The sequence below is a fragment of the Myotis daubentonii genome, chromosome 7 (genome assembly GCF_963259705.1).
Source record: "Myotis daubentonii chromosome 7, mMyoDau2.1, whole genome shotgun sequence".
Taxonomy (NCBI): domain Eukaryota; kingdom Metazoa; phylum Chordata; class Mammalia; order Chiroptera; family Vespertilionidae; genus Myotis; species Myotis daubentonii.
In genome coordinates, this window is record NC_081846.1 from 51,759,581 (window position 1) to 51,776,767 (window position 17,187).

The 17,187-nt window shown below is 33.0% G+C and overlaps 1 protein-coding gene across 1 annotated transcript in view; it reads left to right on the top strand.

The window, feature by feature from the left end:
* LOC132238582 (sodium channel protein type 3 subunit alpha) overlaps positions 1-17,187 on the top strand; it is a 113,337-nt gene that overhangs the window by 66,863 nt on the left and 29,287 nt on the right. The window contains exons 15-18 of the mRNA XM_059704241.1: positions 98-336; positions 6,137-6,310; positions 7,279-7,635; positions 9,635-10,102. Coding sequence (XP_059560224.1) covers positions 98-336; positions 6,137-6,310; positions 7,279-7,635; positions 9,635-10,102 — 1,238 coding nt within the window. The remainder of the gene's footprint in view (positions 1-97; positions 337-6,136; positions 6,311-7,278; positions 7,636-9,634; positions 10,103-17,187) is intronic.

A 17,187-nucleotide genomic window follows, 5' to 3' on the forward strand; every position in this document is an offset into this window, starting at 1 on the left:
ATCTAGAGCAGCAATTCATTTTCAATGTTTTTTTTTGTTGTTGTTTTTTTTTTGTTTTTTTTTTTTTTTTTTTACTAACTCTTCTTTATTCTTCTAGAACTTGAAGAATCTAGGCAGAAATGTCCACCTTGCTGGTATAGATTTGCCAATGTGTTTTTGATCTGGGACTGCTGTGATGTATGGTTAAAAGTGAAGCATCTTGTGAATTTAATTGTGATGGACCCATTTGTTGATCTTGCCATCACTATTTGCATTGTCTTAAACACCCTCTTTATGGCCATGGAGCACTATCCAATGACTGGTCAATTCAGTAGTGTGTTGACTATAGGAAACCTGGTAAGTTTATTTGAAGTTTACTTAATTCCTTGGGCAGGAGTGGGGGATATAGACCAAAAAAGAAACCCATCTGTGCTGCATTGAAACAAAAAATATAGTCTTTTTTTTCCACAGGAAAAAAATCTAAAGAAATATTATAAAGACTCTCAGTGATAAGGTCTAAAATTCAATTACTTTGACTACTGATTGTTTATCAGGGGTGAGCAAACTTTCTGACTCGAGGGCCACAATGGGTTCTTAAACTGGACCGGAGGGCCGGAACAACATGGATGGAGTGTTTGTGTGAACTAATATAAATTCAAAGTAAACATCATTACATAAAAGGGTACGGTCTTTTTTTTTTTTTTTTTAGTTTTATTCATTTCAAATGGGCCGGATCCAGCCCGCTGGCCATAGTTTGCCCATGGCTGGTTTAGATCAACGTCAGTCTGGTAGATAATGGTCTCACCAGTTGTAAACTTGTTAAAATTTTTACTGTCATTCTTGCTGAAGATATCGGTCTAGCGAAACCATCAGATCTAAATCTAGCTCCATAAGCATGAATTTTAGCACACATAGCCTTTACGAAATCATGTCCAATTAAAGGAACACACAGGTTAATTTCTGTATAATAGAGGGCATAGTTATTTCAAATTGAATTACCTAAAACAGCAATTTTCAACCCTTTTCATCTCATGACACACAAACTAATTACAAAAATTCTGTGGCACACCAAAAAAATTATTTTTGATGATCTGACAAAAAAATTTGTAATTTTGATTCATTCACACTGATGGCTATTGTTGAGTTGGCTCCTGATATTTTTTAATTTGGCAATCTAAGGGGAAAGGGGCAGTATCCTGACTAAATAGTCAGGTATTGCATGTTTACAAAATTCTTGCCACACACCAGTGTGCCTCTGGCAGCACACCAGTCGAAAATTGCTGATCTAATGAAATGTTTCAGTAGTATTCACACAGAGAAGAAATAGTTGGTAAAATGCATTTGTAATTTAGCCAGTTTTGATTCAAATTACTAGAGCAGTCACCTATGTATGTGTGTTGGCATGTACGTTTCCTCCTAAATTACATAAAGAAATTGGAATGAATAAACAAGTAAGAAAAGTATTTTATTTAGTTTGTTAATCAAGATCTTCCTTTTGGCACAAAACAGAAAAAAAAAAACCCTCAAACTAGCTTAAAGTGGGAGGGGGGATGACTTGTGGAATGGAAAGGAAAGATAGATTACCAAACCACAGAAAGGGTAATTTTGTAGTTGGGCTCCAAGAAATTGCTTTAACCAAGGGCTTTGATGTAGCCCAAATAATCATTGCATCTTTTGTCTCTAGTTCAGGAAATACGCTTATCATAGATCACTGGTTTTACCTCTTGTAACCTCTGCACTGAAAAAGGACTGGCTCTCTTTTCAGTTTCAGTTCAAATACTCTCATGACAGGGGAACTCTGGCATAGCATGGATTAGATGCTCACTTCTGGTTTAATCAGTCTGGCAGAGGGTGGAGCCATATGAAAACATGGCAGACTAATATAATCATACACGTGGAGGAGCAATCTCTAACAGAAGGTAGAAAGTACTGGGCAGACAGTTACATAAAATTGCATAAACATCTATCCCCCAAAGTGGTTTCAATTTCACTGCCTTATTTGTTTCAATAGACCCCGACCAGATTCTTGAGCAATTCTCCATCTTTGGCACCTGTAATATTGATTTTTTTCTCTGATTGTTCTTTGATTTTTTCTAATCAGTCCAACCCTACTTCTTTGTTTATGCTTATTACAGCTATGTCTTTCACTCAAGATTTGTATGTACTCAATAACTCTAGTAATTATTTACTCTTGTGATATAAGCTGTGTTCAAGTAAGTGCTATATTTCCAACTGCTACAGACCATTGGTCAAGGACAACTTTAAATATAATAGATGACAGCTGAAAAATAATCTTTCTCTCAGTTTATTGAGAGTCCTAACAATATCACTTCACTTTTGTGTTACCTCTAGTAGTGGCCAACCTCAAAGATAGGAATCTTATAGCCACTCTAACTTCCTTTCCCCTATTTCTTAGTTGAAATGAAGACCCATTACTTCTTCATTCAAGGTATGTCTTTTTTAATCCTATAACTATTATTAAAATAACATTTTTAGTACTCGGTACTCAAGTGCTATTACCTTGCTAAAGTATCTATTATCTGTAGTTGTGGGCCAACACTCTTTTCTGGTTTTTAAGACTCCCCCAATCCCATCTGAGCCCATCCTTCCTATACCATCTTGTTCTGCAGTGTTTCCTGATCTATCACCATCAGTCCCATCAGTATAGCCTTACCACTCTACCATACAAACACCACACACATTTTTATATAGTGACATAGAGGAAAATATCTCACTGCTGTCTACATTCACATTTAGAGTATTCTGACTCAAATCACCTCATCTTAATTCTGCATATTTTTTAATGTTCAATTCCAGTTTTATCTCCTCTAATGATACTCAGTGCAATTAAACACTCTTTTCTTAACTCCAAATGCATTTGTAAGTAAAACATGGTTGAATATTAAACACTTTCTTGCGGTATCATAATTCTTGATTTTCAAACCTATTATAAATTAGCTCAATGGCTCAAGTCATGCTCCACTTTTCTTTTGTATCTCCAACAGTGTTTACATGATTGTTGCTCAATAAACAACCAACTCATTGTTTCCTATCCAAAAGGGCTGATTCAGGTAGCTAGTTTTTGTGGAATAATGTGGGCTTTACAGTCTGGTGGAACTGGGTTTGACCTCATTGCCAGTGCTTACTAATAATGTAGCATCTGGACACGTATGATAAAACATCTGAGTCTTTGTTTTCTATTATTGAAACGGATATAATACCCATCTTCCAGAGCTGTTGTGAAGGTCAAGTGAGGTACTGTGAAAACATTTAGCACTATGCCTGGCATCTAGCATGTGCTCAATAAACAATTTCCTTCCTCTAATATCTGCTATTAACCTTTCTTTGAAATACTGATGGAAATTAGCTCTTGTATTTTCCCCAGGATATCGGGATGTTAGGGAAGTTGAACAAATGAAGGAAGAAATTTGTCAGAGTGAGGCAGGAAGTTGAGGTTTTATAGAATTCCAATGTTGAAGCAATTGAATATGGAAGCAAATGATAAGAGAGGCTTTATTATGGTATTAGCAAATGGAAAAGCACTAGACTAAAGCACCACATCTGAGTCCAAGTCCAAGTGGTCATGCTAAATATCTGGGAGTTCCTGAAAAAGTTGGGTAGATCTTTGGGCCTATTTTTCTCATGAGTACAATGTTTTGACTAGATAACTGTTCGTGCCCCACTTAGTTCTAAATTCTATGACTTTAGGAATAGCAACGAGGATAATGAGGCAGGGAAGTGAGGTAGAAGACTGGTGACTGGTAAAACCATTGATAAACTGATGTTAATGATGGGGAAACAAGGCTCATCAAGATGGAGAGTGTGGATGACAGGAAACAGACTTGAATTAACTATTCAAGAACAGGGGAATGTGTAAACTGACAGTTTCTTCTGGTTGGTAGTTCCTTATTATTATTAATAACATATAATATTCATAAAGAAGTTTATAGTTTAATTCCTCATATATCTTATTTTATTCCAAGAATTTTATACTAAATGTTTATATATGAAAACTACTATGTATTTCACACACATATGTAATATAAATATATATTTAATATGTAAGTAGATAAATACAATATTTCTTATATCATTGGTGCTTAGTTGGCTTTTGATGACATTACATACCTTGGATGGTTGCATTTCACATTTTGTGGGGTTTATAGTTTGCTCGTTAAAATAAATTTAGAATTTCTATGGACTAGTTTATTACTGTTCAAATGACTGCACACTGCCTTTTAAATAACAGCATAGAAGTTTGGGTTGAATTGGTTAACACAAGAATGTCTCATAAAATAATTGTACAACTTGCAGTCTTTACTTAGAAAGTAAGTAAAGTTTACTTAGAAAGTAAAGTTTTTTCACCCTATTTCTGGAGCATATAAAAATTATATCATTTCTCTGCTGGTTGGGTTGATTAAATTTGAGTATCAAGAGACCTCAAATTTCTACTGAGTTTCTCTAAGATGTTCTATTTTGGTTTTGGTTTTTATTGTGTTTTGATCATTACTCCAAGAAATCCTCCAATCATTCATAGTAGGTTAGACAACCTCTTCATCACACAAACATTTCCAACTAACTTGTAACTATTTTTTTCCAGGGAATATAGACAAAGTTTTGTAGTTCCTAACATTTCCAACTAACTTGTAACTATTTTCCCATGGAATAGAGGCAAAGATTTGTAGTTCCTAAAGATTTGTGATTAATTTTCTTGCTATAACTCTCATTGTAATCAGTGATTAAGGGTCTATGATATATCCTTATTCTGCTAAACCCGGAAGGGAACTCAGATCATGGTACCTGCTCTAAGGATCTTACAGGTTGTTTGAAAATATAAAAGCCTAAAGAAACACAATTAGCTAAAAAGATCACCTTATGATTTTCTGTAGGTATAGATATTTGTAATTCATTTACCTGGATAGCTTCTAACTCTTTCCTGGGTAGTTCAATATATTTCTATTAGTAAGCTGCCTATTTCAAATAGTAGTTGCGTCTGAAGCTTTACATAAGAAATGCTATATGTATAAATCAGAACTTATTTTAGATTCACCAGGGGGAAAATAATCATGGTGAGTCATTCCATAAAATGAAAAAATAATCACATTTCAATGTATTCTCCACAATGTATCTGAATTTTCATGTACCAAGCTTGCTTGAAATACATTTGAGTGAATAAATGATGAAATGGAGATTTTTTTTTCTGGATGGGTATTTTCTTTAGGTCATACTGTGACTGGGAAAATGTGGTATTTGCTCCACTGACATATTAGTAAGAGTAGATAAAGATTTTTAATTAATATGATGTTTTAGGAAATAATTTTAGGAAATAATGAAGATGATGTTTTAGGAAATAATTATGACTGCTATTTTGACAGAGTTTCTCCAAGGTAAAGGCTGACTTACCTTGGTAAATAGTAAGTTTTACTTTGAAGTCCTAAAATACAGCTTTTACTTACAGTTGTTTAAGAGAATTGCCTTGAAAGGTTTCTTGTTTTGCAAGAGAAATTGCATAACTCCTTGTGTCCTTGGGCCTCTTTGCCTATGCTTTTGAGTTAAGAAACAAATTTTGAGTTTGTTTTATTGTTTTTCTTTCTATTGTCAAATAGACATTCATGCAACCACTCAGATAATTTATTAGTCTTAATTATGGATGTGTGCATACTGAGGATGTTCTCCTACTGCTTTAATGAAATCTGCAGTTCCTTGTTCTATGAATCATTAACCTCAATTCTGAGGCATGCACCCAGAGATCATTATTATAAAACATTTGTGGCACACTCTTTCAGGAATTTTTCAGGAATTTTTATAAAATCATAGCAATAAGACATTGTCTCTTAAAAAACAAAAATCATGAACAAATTACTGTTTTTACTAAATTTAAGATATTTATGTGTAACTTCCAATAACATATAGATTTTTTCTTAATGTAAAAATACTAAAAAATAATTGTGATTATAGAAGCATAGCGTACTAAAAATAGCAACAACTCCATAGCTGTTATTTAGTATCAAATTTAAAATGTGAACGATGAAATGTTTTAAAATCAGCATTTTCCTGAAAATCTATCAGGTTTGTTAAATAAAACAAATCTACTTAAAATACTCCCCTGAAATAAAATGCTAAGCTTGTATCAAGTTGTCACATTTCTTTACTGTAGGTCTTCACTGGGATCTTCACAGCAGAAATGGTTCTCAAGATCATTGCCATGGATCCCTATTACTATTTCCAGGAGGGCTGGAATATCTTTGATGGCATTATTGTCAGCCTCAGTTTGATGGAGCTTGGCCTGTCCAATGTGGAGGGATTGTCTGTACTGAGATCATTCAGACTGGTATCTGCACATAGACTGTTTATATTTTCTTTTTCATTAACAGAAAATTTCTTCTGAAAGTGAATCAAAATGTATTTATAAAATATTTACTTTGAATTTTAAATTTATACCAATATGTGTGGTAGTCTATGAAAATATATAAATGTTCTCTTTAAAATTAAGTGTGACTGTTTTCTAAGAATGATAAAAATGGTTGAAACACTTCATAATGATTAACTATGTAGGGCACATTTAAAAAAACTTATGTGCTTCTAAAATTATGTTTTAAATTCCTTAACTTGTTTTTGCTCTAAAGTTTATACATAAATGCAAATAAAAACTTCAGGTCCCAATTAATCTTTGCTTTTTATCAACCTTATATTAGTGGGAGCTACATTAAAGGTACATGTAGGAAAATATTTGATAGCATCAGCACTTTAAACAATAGTAAAGCAAACTTTCTGAGGTCAGCTAACGTTTTTTTGAAAAATATGTAAAATTTTGTTGGAAATTAAGTAAAATGTGTATTTTTTCAAGTGGAAAGAGAGTTTTCTATAAGTTTTTTTTTATCAAAGTAGTTTATTTTACATTTATTTTATAAATGTGCAATAAGATATGTATTTCTTTTTACTCTCAGAAATATAGTATGAGGATGACATTAATTTGCTAAATTCATGTCTCTAATCAAAATATTAATTTGTTTTCATAGATGTATCTGTTGATGAATCAGAAATGTTTTATTTATCACATCTGAAATATTGTATCTTTTTTTACTTTTGCATTTAAATAATATTATGATTTGATTTGCAATTCCAATATTATTAACACCTTTTTCTGGATTTGAATTTGTTTCATATGTTTTGAGATTTTTATATCCAAATTTGTATCCCACAGAGTTGGTCTACAATATAGTACACTAATTAAATGATGTTTAACTTCAAAATCTATATTGTGATTACTGCTAAGAGTAGCTTTTCACTTGATTGCAGCTTCGAGTTTTCAAGTTGGCAAAATCCTGGCCCACCCTGAACATGCTCATTAAGATCATTGGCAATTCAGTGGGGGCTCTGGGTAACCTCACCTTGGTGTTGGCCATCATCGTCTTCATTTTTGCCGTAGTCGGCATGCAGCTCTTTGGTAAGAGCTACAAAGAATGTGTCTGCAAGATCTCCAGTGACTGTAAGCTCCCACGCTGGCACATGAATGACTTCTTCCACTCCTTCCTGATTGTGTTCCGCGTGCTGTGTGGAGAGTGGATAGAGACCATGTGGGACTGCATGGAGGTCGCTGGCCAAACCATGTGCCTTATTGTTTTCATGTTGGTCATGGTCATTGGAAACCTCGTGGTACGTATACATTGCAAATATTCATAATAAGAACAGACTAGCTGGCGTGGCTCAGTGGTTGAGCATCAACCTATGAACCAGGAGGTCATGATTCGATTCCCAGTCAGGGCACATACCTGGGTTTCAGGCTCAAACCCCAGTGTGGAGCATGCAGGAGGCAGCCAATCACTGATTCTTTTCTCATCATTGATGTTTCTATCTCTCTCTCCCTCACCCTTCCTCTCTGAAATCAATAAAAATATATTATTTTTTAAAAAAGAACAAGATCAGACAGTAGCTAGGAAGGTAGGCTGACACAATAGACATATCTTTGGTTTTTCATCAATGACTTAGACTCAGATCCCAGTGCTGACACTCTAAGCATGGGCCAGTTACTTAAATTCTCAAGTTTCCAAACCATGAAACTGGAATAACAAAACTGAAATATTGTGGTTGCTATGATGATGAGATCTATCTGAAGTTTTTTTGGGGGGGAAATATTAGTGTTTTTCTTCAAGTAAATGTTTTTATAATCAAGATTAACTTTATCATAATATTTTATAACCTGAATTATTTTTATCCTAATATTATTTTGATAAAATAATAATCTCCAATATATCTTAAAATACAACTATCTACTCTATATTGAAATCACTCTTTATAAGTTCAGAGTTCATATTGTTCACTTACTCAAGGGCGAAAGTTACACAGTACCAAATTTTGAAGACAAATTTCAATGAAATAGAGCATTATACTTGTATTTTTAGCTATGTATTGTAATTATCCAAATGGCTTGGAAGGAACTAAATATATTCTTCCCTGTATATGCTTTCTAAAAGGAAAATAAAATTATTATAGTTTAAGTTACTCATACGAATGGACATTGACTAGATGTAAAAGACCTACTTTCGGCTCTGGCTTAAAAGTATGGATGTAAAAACACAATTTTTATATTTAGTTTTAATGATTAAATTTCTCAATCATGTGTAGACAAAGCATTTCTTTATACTATCATACTGGACTATGCCTTGAGAGGTACATTTCAAATGAGAATGCTTAAAATAATGTTGTGGAATACCTTTGAATAAGCAGTTTTTTCAGAATAATAAATTAAGAAGCTCTATATTCTGAACAAAATTTGATAAAGAAATAAGGAAACAAACTGGGATTTTTTATTTTCATGTGTTTTCCTACCATGTAACATTTTTTTAACTCAGTAACTACATTTCAGGCTAAAAATATTCCTATAAATAAATTTCCTTTTGCATCAGTTATAATTAATTATTCTGTATTAGTCATATTTTATCTGATAATTAGATAATTTTCTCCATGTATCCCAGAGATACTCTCAGAGATAAGATTTCCTCATATTTTCTGTACAAAAAGAGAAAAGAGAAAAGTAATTTATGGGTCTAGCCTATGCCTTGGGATAATTTTAGATTTTCCTCCATCTGTTGAACTATTTGGACACAAATTTCAAAGCATATTTATGGGAAATGTATTATATAATTTGCATTTAGAAATTTCTGCTGTTATAAAAGTTTGTGGCTATTGGACAAAGGAATGTACATTTCAAGTATATTGTTTTAACCTGTTGCTAGGCTATTAAACAAATAAATTCATTATTTAAACACAAAACTAGACATTCCCTATTCAAACTGATAACATGAAGTAAAAATGACGAAGATGAAAATATCTACTTTTTTCTCATTGAGCTAAAACATAAAAATGGGATTTATTTTTTATTGACCACTCTGAGTAGACACAATTTAAATCTTAGAAGCTCTGCTTCCCCATTGTCTTCAGTAGGAAATAGATGGAGCTTGTTTTCCCATTCTGCCCTTACAGCAGACAGATGTCAGGTTCTTTTAAGTAGTATGTAATTAAGACATGGTGTCTAAAATACAGTAAGCAATGTAGAAGCATTTGATGAATTAATTTTAGCAAAGATCTATGAGTGTCTTAAGTTATTATAATAATGCATATTTCAATGTTAATGTAACAATTTTTTTTCTTTTAGGTTCTGAACCTCTTTCTGGCCTTATTGTTGAGTTCATTTAGCTCTGACAACCTTGCTGCTACTGATGATGATAACGAAATGAACAATCTCCAGATTGCAGTAGGAAGGATGCAAAAGGGAATTGATTATGTGAAAAGTAAGATACGGGACTGTTTCCGAAAAACCTTTATTAGAAAGCCAAAAGTCCTAGAAATCCAGGAAGGCAACAAAATAGACAGCTGCATATCCAATAATACTGGAATTGAAATAAGCAAAGAGCTTAATTATCTAAAAGATGGGAATGGAACCACCAGTGGTGTAGGTACTGGAAGCAGTGTTGAAAAATATGTAATCGATGAAAATGATATGTCCTTCATCAACAACCCCAGCCTCACTGTGACAGTGCCAATTGCTGTTGGAGAGTCTGACTTTGAAAACTTAAATACTGAAGAGTTCAGCAGTGAGTCTGAACTAGAAGAAAGCAAAGAGGTAAGAATGCTTTTAAACTTTGTGTTGTATTTCTTCGAGTAACCAGGCAATAAGATTACTTAGTGTTCTTAAGTGTTTATGTTATTTAAAAGTATATTGGACATTATCTATGGTAATATTCAAAAAGTATAAAATATTCTTCATTGGGAAATTCAATCATAGGAATTCCAAGTTTCCATAGAACATGTTCATTTTGAATAGTTAATATTCATTTTCCTGATAGTTTGAAAGTCTAATTTAAAAATATGGCCTTCCAAAAAAGAGATGTTAACTAATACTTTCTATTTTGTACTAATTATGCTCTTTAGAAATTCAAGGAACCATATTTTATTGATCATTGTGAAAGTGTCATCTCCTTACTTTCTATAATATATTAGGGTTTGCTACAGTTTGTTTTAATGTGAAAGTTTATGTAGTTTTTGTTCACCTCTGAAAGTTTTATTACCTATGATACTGTGTTATTCATTTATGAAAGAGTTGTACATATTAGAAAGCTACAAATAGCACTGATTATATTTTGCCCAGTCAGTGATGAGCAAATCTTCCAGATGAACTTGAAAATACTAAGAACTACTTACAAAAGCTCTACTTGAAGGTTACAGTTAAATTATCGATTCAAAAGCTACTTTTACTGTCATAGACTAGTTATTTAAAAGAAAAGAAAGTAGGGAATTTTTCCCACTTTATGATAAGAATTCAAAGGATACCATATTAGTAGCTTAATGGTATTAATTCTGCGATATTGTGTTGTGGAGAACAGTATTATAATTTTTACTATTACTTATTTGTGAACTTCTAATATACCAGTAAGAAATAAGTCTACCATGGAGTTATAAAAGAAAGTTTTAGTTTGAGGGCATAATATTGACGCCCTAGGAATCAGACCAGTGTTGTCTGATTTTGTGAGCATATTTTATAGCTTTCTTTTTTAAATAACAGTAGCAACAGAATTTGTATAAGTAATAAGTAGTTGACAATATTACAAGTGATAGCTTTTTAATCTTTTTTTAGGCATTTCATAACTGCTGATATATAATAGTAAGTTTGAAAATATTTTGGAAAGAGTAAAAATAGACATTAAATGATGCATAAGATTTTTTTCTCTGAATTCCACTCAAAGTCTACTTAGTGAATTCAATCCTAATCTATATGTTGCTCATTCTAGTAAAATAAGAAGTTAATTCTAATTTTTCATCTGTTATTGATTTATTAAAGAGGAGACACCAATTAACTAACAAACATTTATTGAATACTTTGATCAACTTAGCATTCTGCTAGATACCAAGAGTAAGAAAGAATTAAAAGAGCGCTCCATAACATAACCCCCTTCAGGGAAACCTCAACATCTTTGAGGAAGCTAACACTAACTCACAAAATAATTAAAGACATTAAAAAGATTAATCCTATAGCATTGAATAGAAGGGTGTGGGTATGAAGAACAGCAAGAACATAGTAAGTTGCTAAATGGAAGAGATAAAATTAAAACAGACCTCAAAGTCTGGGTCAAATATACAAAGAGAAAGCAAAAAGGCAAAAACCTACTAAACAAAAGACAGAATTGAGAGTGAGCTTACTATTAAGGTGAGCCAGTGAAACAATCACCATGAATAAAGAATTGGTTGAGAAGAGAGTGGAAAATATTTTGAATGAGTTAGTTTCAGATTGCTCAGTCTTTGAAGTAAGTTGATGAGTTTGGAATTGGTTGCATAGTCAATAAGAAGCTGTCTATATTGAAGCAGGGGAAAACCAAGAGAAAAATGATGTTTTAGGAAATTTTATTTTGTATCAATGAGTTAAACAGTTTAGAGTGAGGGATAAGTGGGGTTGTGGTGGGGAATGTAGTAGCAATCATTTGATAGCAATGAGGTGAGGAAATTCTGGAGTAAGGGAGTAAGTGTGAGGGTTTGATAAACCCAATAAAAAATCTGGGAAATTGGAAAAATGGTAATGCCAATGTCTAAAAATCTTTGTAGAAAAGATCACCAGGCTTATATGGGAAGAGAAGGAATTTCATTATGATATGCTGAAGTAGAAGTGACAATGTTTGGAACCAGAGACTGGGTGAAAGGTCAGGGTTTAAAAATAGCTTCAAAAATGCAGATTCATAATTATCTGATCCCTTGAAATTACAGGAGCTTACCGAAGAGGTAAGTACAAAGAAAAAATGAGGGAAGACAAGGGACCAGACTAGGTTGGGTTCAAAAAGAGCTAGAAAAGCCAAAGAGCTGGAGAAATGTTTGCTACATTAATATCACAGGTTTCATCACCTTGGCACCGTGAAAACTAAATATCTTGAAACAGTTGCTTTCCATAATACTTCAAAAAACTCTGTAATGTCTGTAGATATCTCAAATGATTGCTTTGTAGAATACTACCTCACTGTCATGTCTTTTTAGTGGCTAAAAAATCATAAATTTGGAATAATGGGATACAATGTCTTCATTATCAAGTCCTAGAACACATTTTGTTATCAGAACAAATATTCCTTTATTGGGTGACTTTTTCAATAAGCATTCTCTCTTCTTTCAAGCTAATTTTGGATACATGGAATCTAATTACAGAATGTAATGAAATTGTTTAAAGTGTACAGAAAATAAGGTGGGAAAATGAATCAAAGTAAATATACAATTAAATACTTTTACAAAGTTAGGATAAAATGGCAAAATATTTTGTGCAGTAAAATTAAATTCAACAGTAAATTTTATGTCAATGATTTTTAAAACTAGTACCAAAAAAATCCCTGGAAAGGTAACAGGGCAATCAATTTTCATATATGCTCACACAAAAATTAAAAGTACACTTTTTTAAAACAAAAATCAGCATGTTCTAACATTATAGAGAAGGTTTAAATAAATTTCAGCAAAGTTCAGTTTTGATTTTCTGAAAACTGCTGACATTGAACACATTTCAGGAGCACATTAATGTTATCTGTGTTCTTTTTTTTTAGTAATTATTGTGCACATGCATGCAAGCGTGTGTGCATGCGTGCACACACACACACACATATTCTTAAAGTGACATTTTGGCTCAAGTTTCTTAGTTATTGTTGTTGTTGTTGTTTTTTACCACAAGTAGCAAAAAAACATTGAGCTGTGCTTTGGAGATCACAGTATCGTATCTCTTTGCTGACAAAGTGAGAAAACAAGCTAAATCCAGTAGAGTGATACATTTATCACAGAGAAAAAAAGGAAGGGAAAAAATTTTACATTTCATTTCTGCTTTAGGAAGAGGCAGTAAATTAATCATTAATGTGGATGGTGTATAAAACCTATCTAATCAGCTCCTTTTATTGATTTTCATAATAAACTCTATCCAGCTGTAACACAGTTGGGGAGAAATTTTTAGATAAAAGTTTTTAGAGATAAAAAATGAATTGCTGTTATTATATAGTATATCATATATCATATATATGGACCACTAACAAACAGTCTGGTATGAAAATAAATATAAAGCTTTGCATGAAAAAATGTAAGAAAATTTAAGGTACAGATTTCAAAATAGCGATCTTTTTCTTTTTGAATAGTCTGGAATTACACAAATATTGTGACAAGATATAACAATAATTCTGTTCATTTTTATCTTTTTTAAAGTTTCCATAAGCACGATTTCTTTGAATTTTTTTATAATTATCAATTTTGACAATTTAGTCCTTAAAAGGTTTCATTGTCTTCTTCGGTAAAGGATATAGAATAAATGCTCTTAAGAATCATATTTGAAGTTGAATTCCAAAGTACAATCTAGCATTATCCTGCTGTGACCTTCACTGCTTACCATTCTTACTTCTCACAGGGGTAAAATCGAGCGGGAGCCATCAAGAATGCAGCTCTGGGGGTTTTTAACCAGCCAGAAACTCGTGCCACCACTTTTACCCAGGTTACCCAAGCAAGTGTACAAGTACAATTACTTACTAAATGAATCTTGACTGGCCTGCATGCTACTCAGCTATGTTCCTTCCCCTGCCGTGGCAAGGAACTGCTAGACATGCTCAGCTGCTCTCTGCTGAATCGTGTGACACATCACAGCATGGTCAGCTACACGGGCAGCCCCAACATCACATCTGGTTCTGCTAATGAGTTTTCCAGTTTAGTCTCTGTACACTTTTAAAAGCAATAATTGCATGATCATAGGATTTATATCTATTTTAAAACATGATAGGAATGTTTAAAGTTCAAGATAGTCAAGAACTTGAGGGCATGCATTTTTATTTATTTATCTGCTTTTATTTCGTTAAAATAAGACCACAACTTTTTGTTGTCGATTCAGCCCTTATAAGTCAATTGTATTACCAAAATGAGACTCACATAGATGTTCAATTAGTGCTTCCATTTTCAGATCTGTAAATATAATTTTCAATCCATCCAACCCATGTGCTCCAAATGGAAATGTTTGTTTTCATGTGTTTTGGGATAAGCTCTTTTAAAAGAAGAGTAGGGTGATCATAAGTTTTTGGATATGAAGGGCCATAGTCTGTATGCATTTGGGCACTACATATCTTGGATTTCATGTAGTTTAGAAAAGTTGTTAAATCATATGTCTGCAAAACCCTAAGTGATCACTGTAAAGTAATTAAAAGGAGGAAAGCATCATTATATGGGGTAGAAAAAGTTCCTTGTGTCTTGATCATTAAGTAATTGGTCCAGTGTACCCATTTTTTAAAAATTTCCCTGATCTACATTAATTTCTCCCTAAAATGTTCTACCCAAAACTGAGCAGGCAAAAAAAGGAGAGTTGGAAAATTTCCTACTTTTGAATATTAATTATAGTTTTATGAAGAGTAAAGGGCATCTCCCAAAATTACTGTAGGTTTGTGGATTAACTAAATGTCTAGCTTAGTCTCTTGACTCAACTTCTTCCTGTTGATATCATTGCTTATTGGAGCCTGAGTGAGGGTTTTGGGAAAGAAATTATAAAGCAAAAGTGAGAGGTGTATGAATATTGGCAATTTTCAAGGCTCTTGGTGAAAAATGATATTTAAGTAGAGTTTAGAGTTGTTTCTAGGTTTAATTTATAAATACTTTCTTATTCTTTAGAGATAACTGATAATTAGCTGTAGACTGGAACAAATTCAGAAATAAGATTATTAGTGAAAAATAGAAAAAAAATGCAGTCCCAGGTGATTTATGCATTTTTTTAATTTAAAATGACCGAATGTGAGGTGTCTCTTACAGAAGTACAGATGGGTGTGTGAATAGCCATTTTAGAGAACTGTTCTGGTGCTTCAGTATATTTCTGCTGAAATTACTCAATGAAGACTGGTTTAGATGACAATTTTTTGTGGATCTTCTCAAGATAAACCAGCCTTTTCTTCTGCCCTCTTGATGCCCCTTTACTTTATCCTTCAATTACCACATAATTATCTTTAGTTTCATATATTCTGTCCTTATTAAGTCTACTTTAAAAGGAGTATAGGGGGGATTGCACATTTTAAATGTTGAGGCCAAACCAAATACAGGTGATTTATATTTTTAACCATTCAAAAAGTGGTCCATCAGAGAGAACTATTGGTTCTAGTTGTGTACTTCCTGCCTTGGATAAGCAACCCAGTGGTCTCAACTATGTGGCTACCTGTTCGTCAAGTGAAATGTCTTCATTCAAAATATGGATATGCATCTCCAAAAGATCAGACTAAGGCCCGATAGTATGTCTGACCAAAAAATTTTCCTCTTCTACTTACAAGACAAAACCCAGAAGGGGTTTTGAGGTCAATGGCTAGATTTTAAAGGCAATCTGTAATGGCTGAATCTTTTATTTTCGCCTCTTGAATCATACAGCAGTTTGTGAGAGTCAAACATTTGATAGCTGATTGAAAACAAATGAAATGTGAGCGCATTTCAGTGGAAGTAGGCCAGTTGCTAACATTCTCTTCTATCTCTGAAAGTTAAATTTCATTATTTAATTGGATAAAAATCAAGAGGAACATTCATCATAAGGGGAGGATTTCTATATAAGTTCATGCTCTCAAGGGAAAACATGGTCTCATGGCTTTCCTGGGCGCTGATTCTGGTATTTCTGATGAGTGGTACTTGTAATTAATCTTCTTGAAAACTTCATGTTCAGGTACCATGTCTTTGAGCGCATGGTTCTTGGATCAGCGTGCAGCTTCCACAGCATTGCGCCAGGCTTCTGCTACAGCCAGGCATGTGTTCTGCGGCTGAATTAGGCCTGGAGAATGTTGCATCTTAAAACCTGCTTTCCAGTGTGCATTTGTACAGCATAAGCTATCATCCCTCTGTAGACTCAGTGATTTCTACAAGGGATGGGAGAGTCTAATCTTAAGTGCCATACAATTTGGGAGGAGCAGGAAGAAAATAGTACAAGAAAACAAGTCTCGGCTTGTACTATGTGGCTTTATATGAAAGCATAAGCATTGCATCGTTATACCTATAGTAGAGCTAATCATGTTTTTCAAACTACTTCAGAACAAGTATTAATTTTAGTTATTTAGTACAGTCATTAAGCTCCTTAATATGAAAAAATTCATTTCAGGTTTTCTTTGCTTTTTTTTATATCGTTGTAGTATCACAGCTATGGCAATATAGAGAAAGTAAGTTCTTTTTTGTATTTATCACCATTCACTTGCTTTTAAATCAGTTACATGTGTTTAAATAGCCATCCTAGAAGTCATTTGGGTTTGACCAAGATAAAATGTATTACAAACTACCCTCTACCAGAGTATGAATGTCAAAGTGTTGAACTTAGAAAATGTTTAGGTTATGTAGATAGTATTTTCTCAATGTATAGAATTTTAAATGCTTAACTAGTTACCTGGGGTATAAAATCATGATTTAAAACCACAGCAATAAAATTCTTTATGGATCCAGTGAATAGAGCATATAAGGAAGTATCTCATAATCGGTAAGTTGTTATCATGTAATGACAGTCTAAGCTTTAATTATAAATGCAGGTAAATTTACAACTTTTATGTAGTTGATATAATATTTTAATAACTTTCCTATGAAAAATTTTGGCCTATGAAGATTATAATATGAAAAAGCCTGATTCTTTAATTTAAGAAGAATTAATCTTATATCAACCTCAATAGGGAAAGGAGCTTCCCACAGAACACTTTTTAGTGAAACGAACAC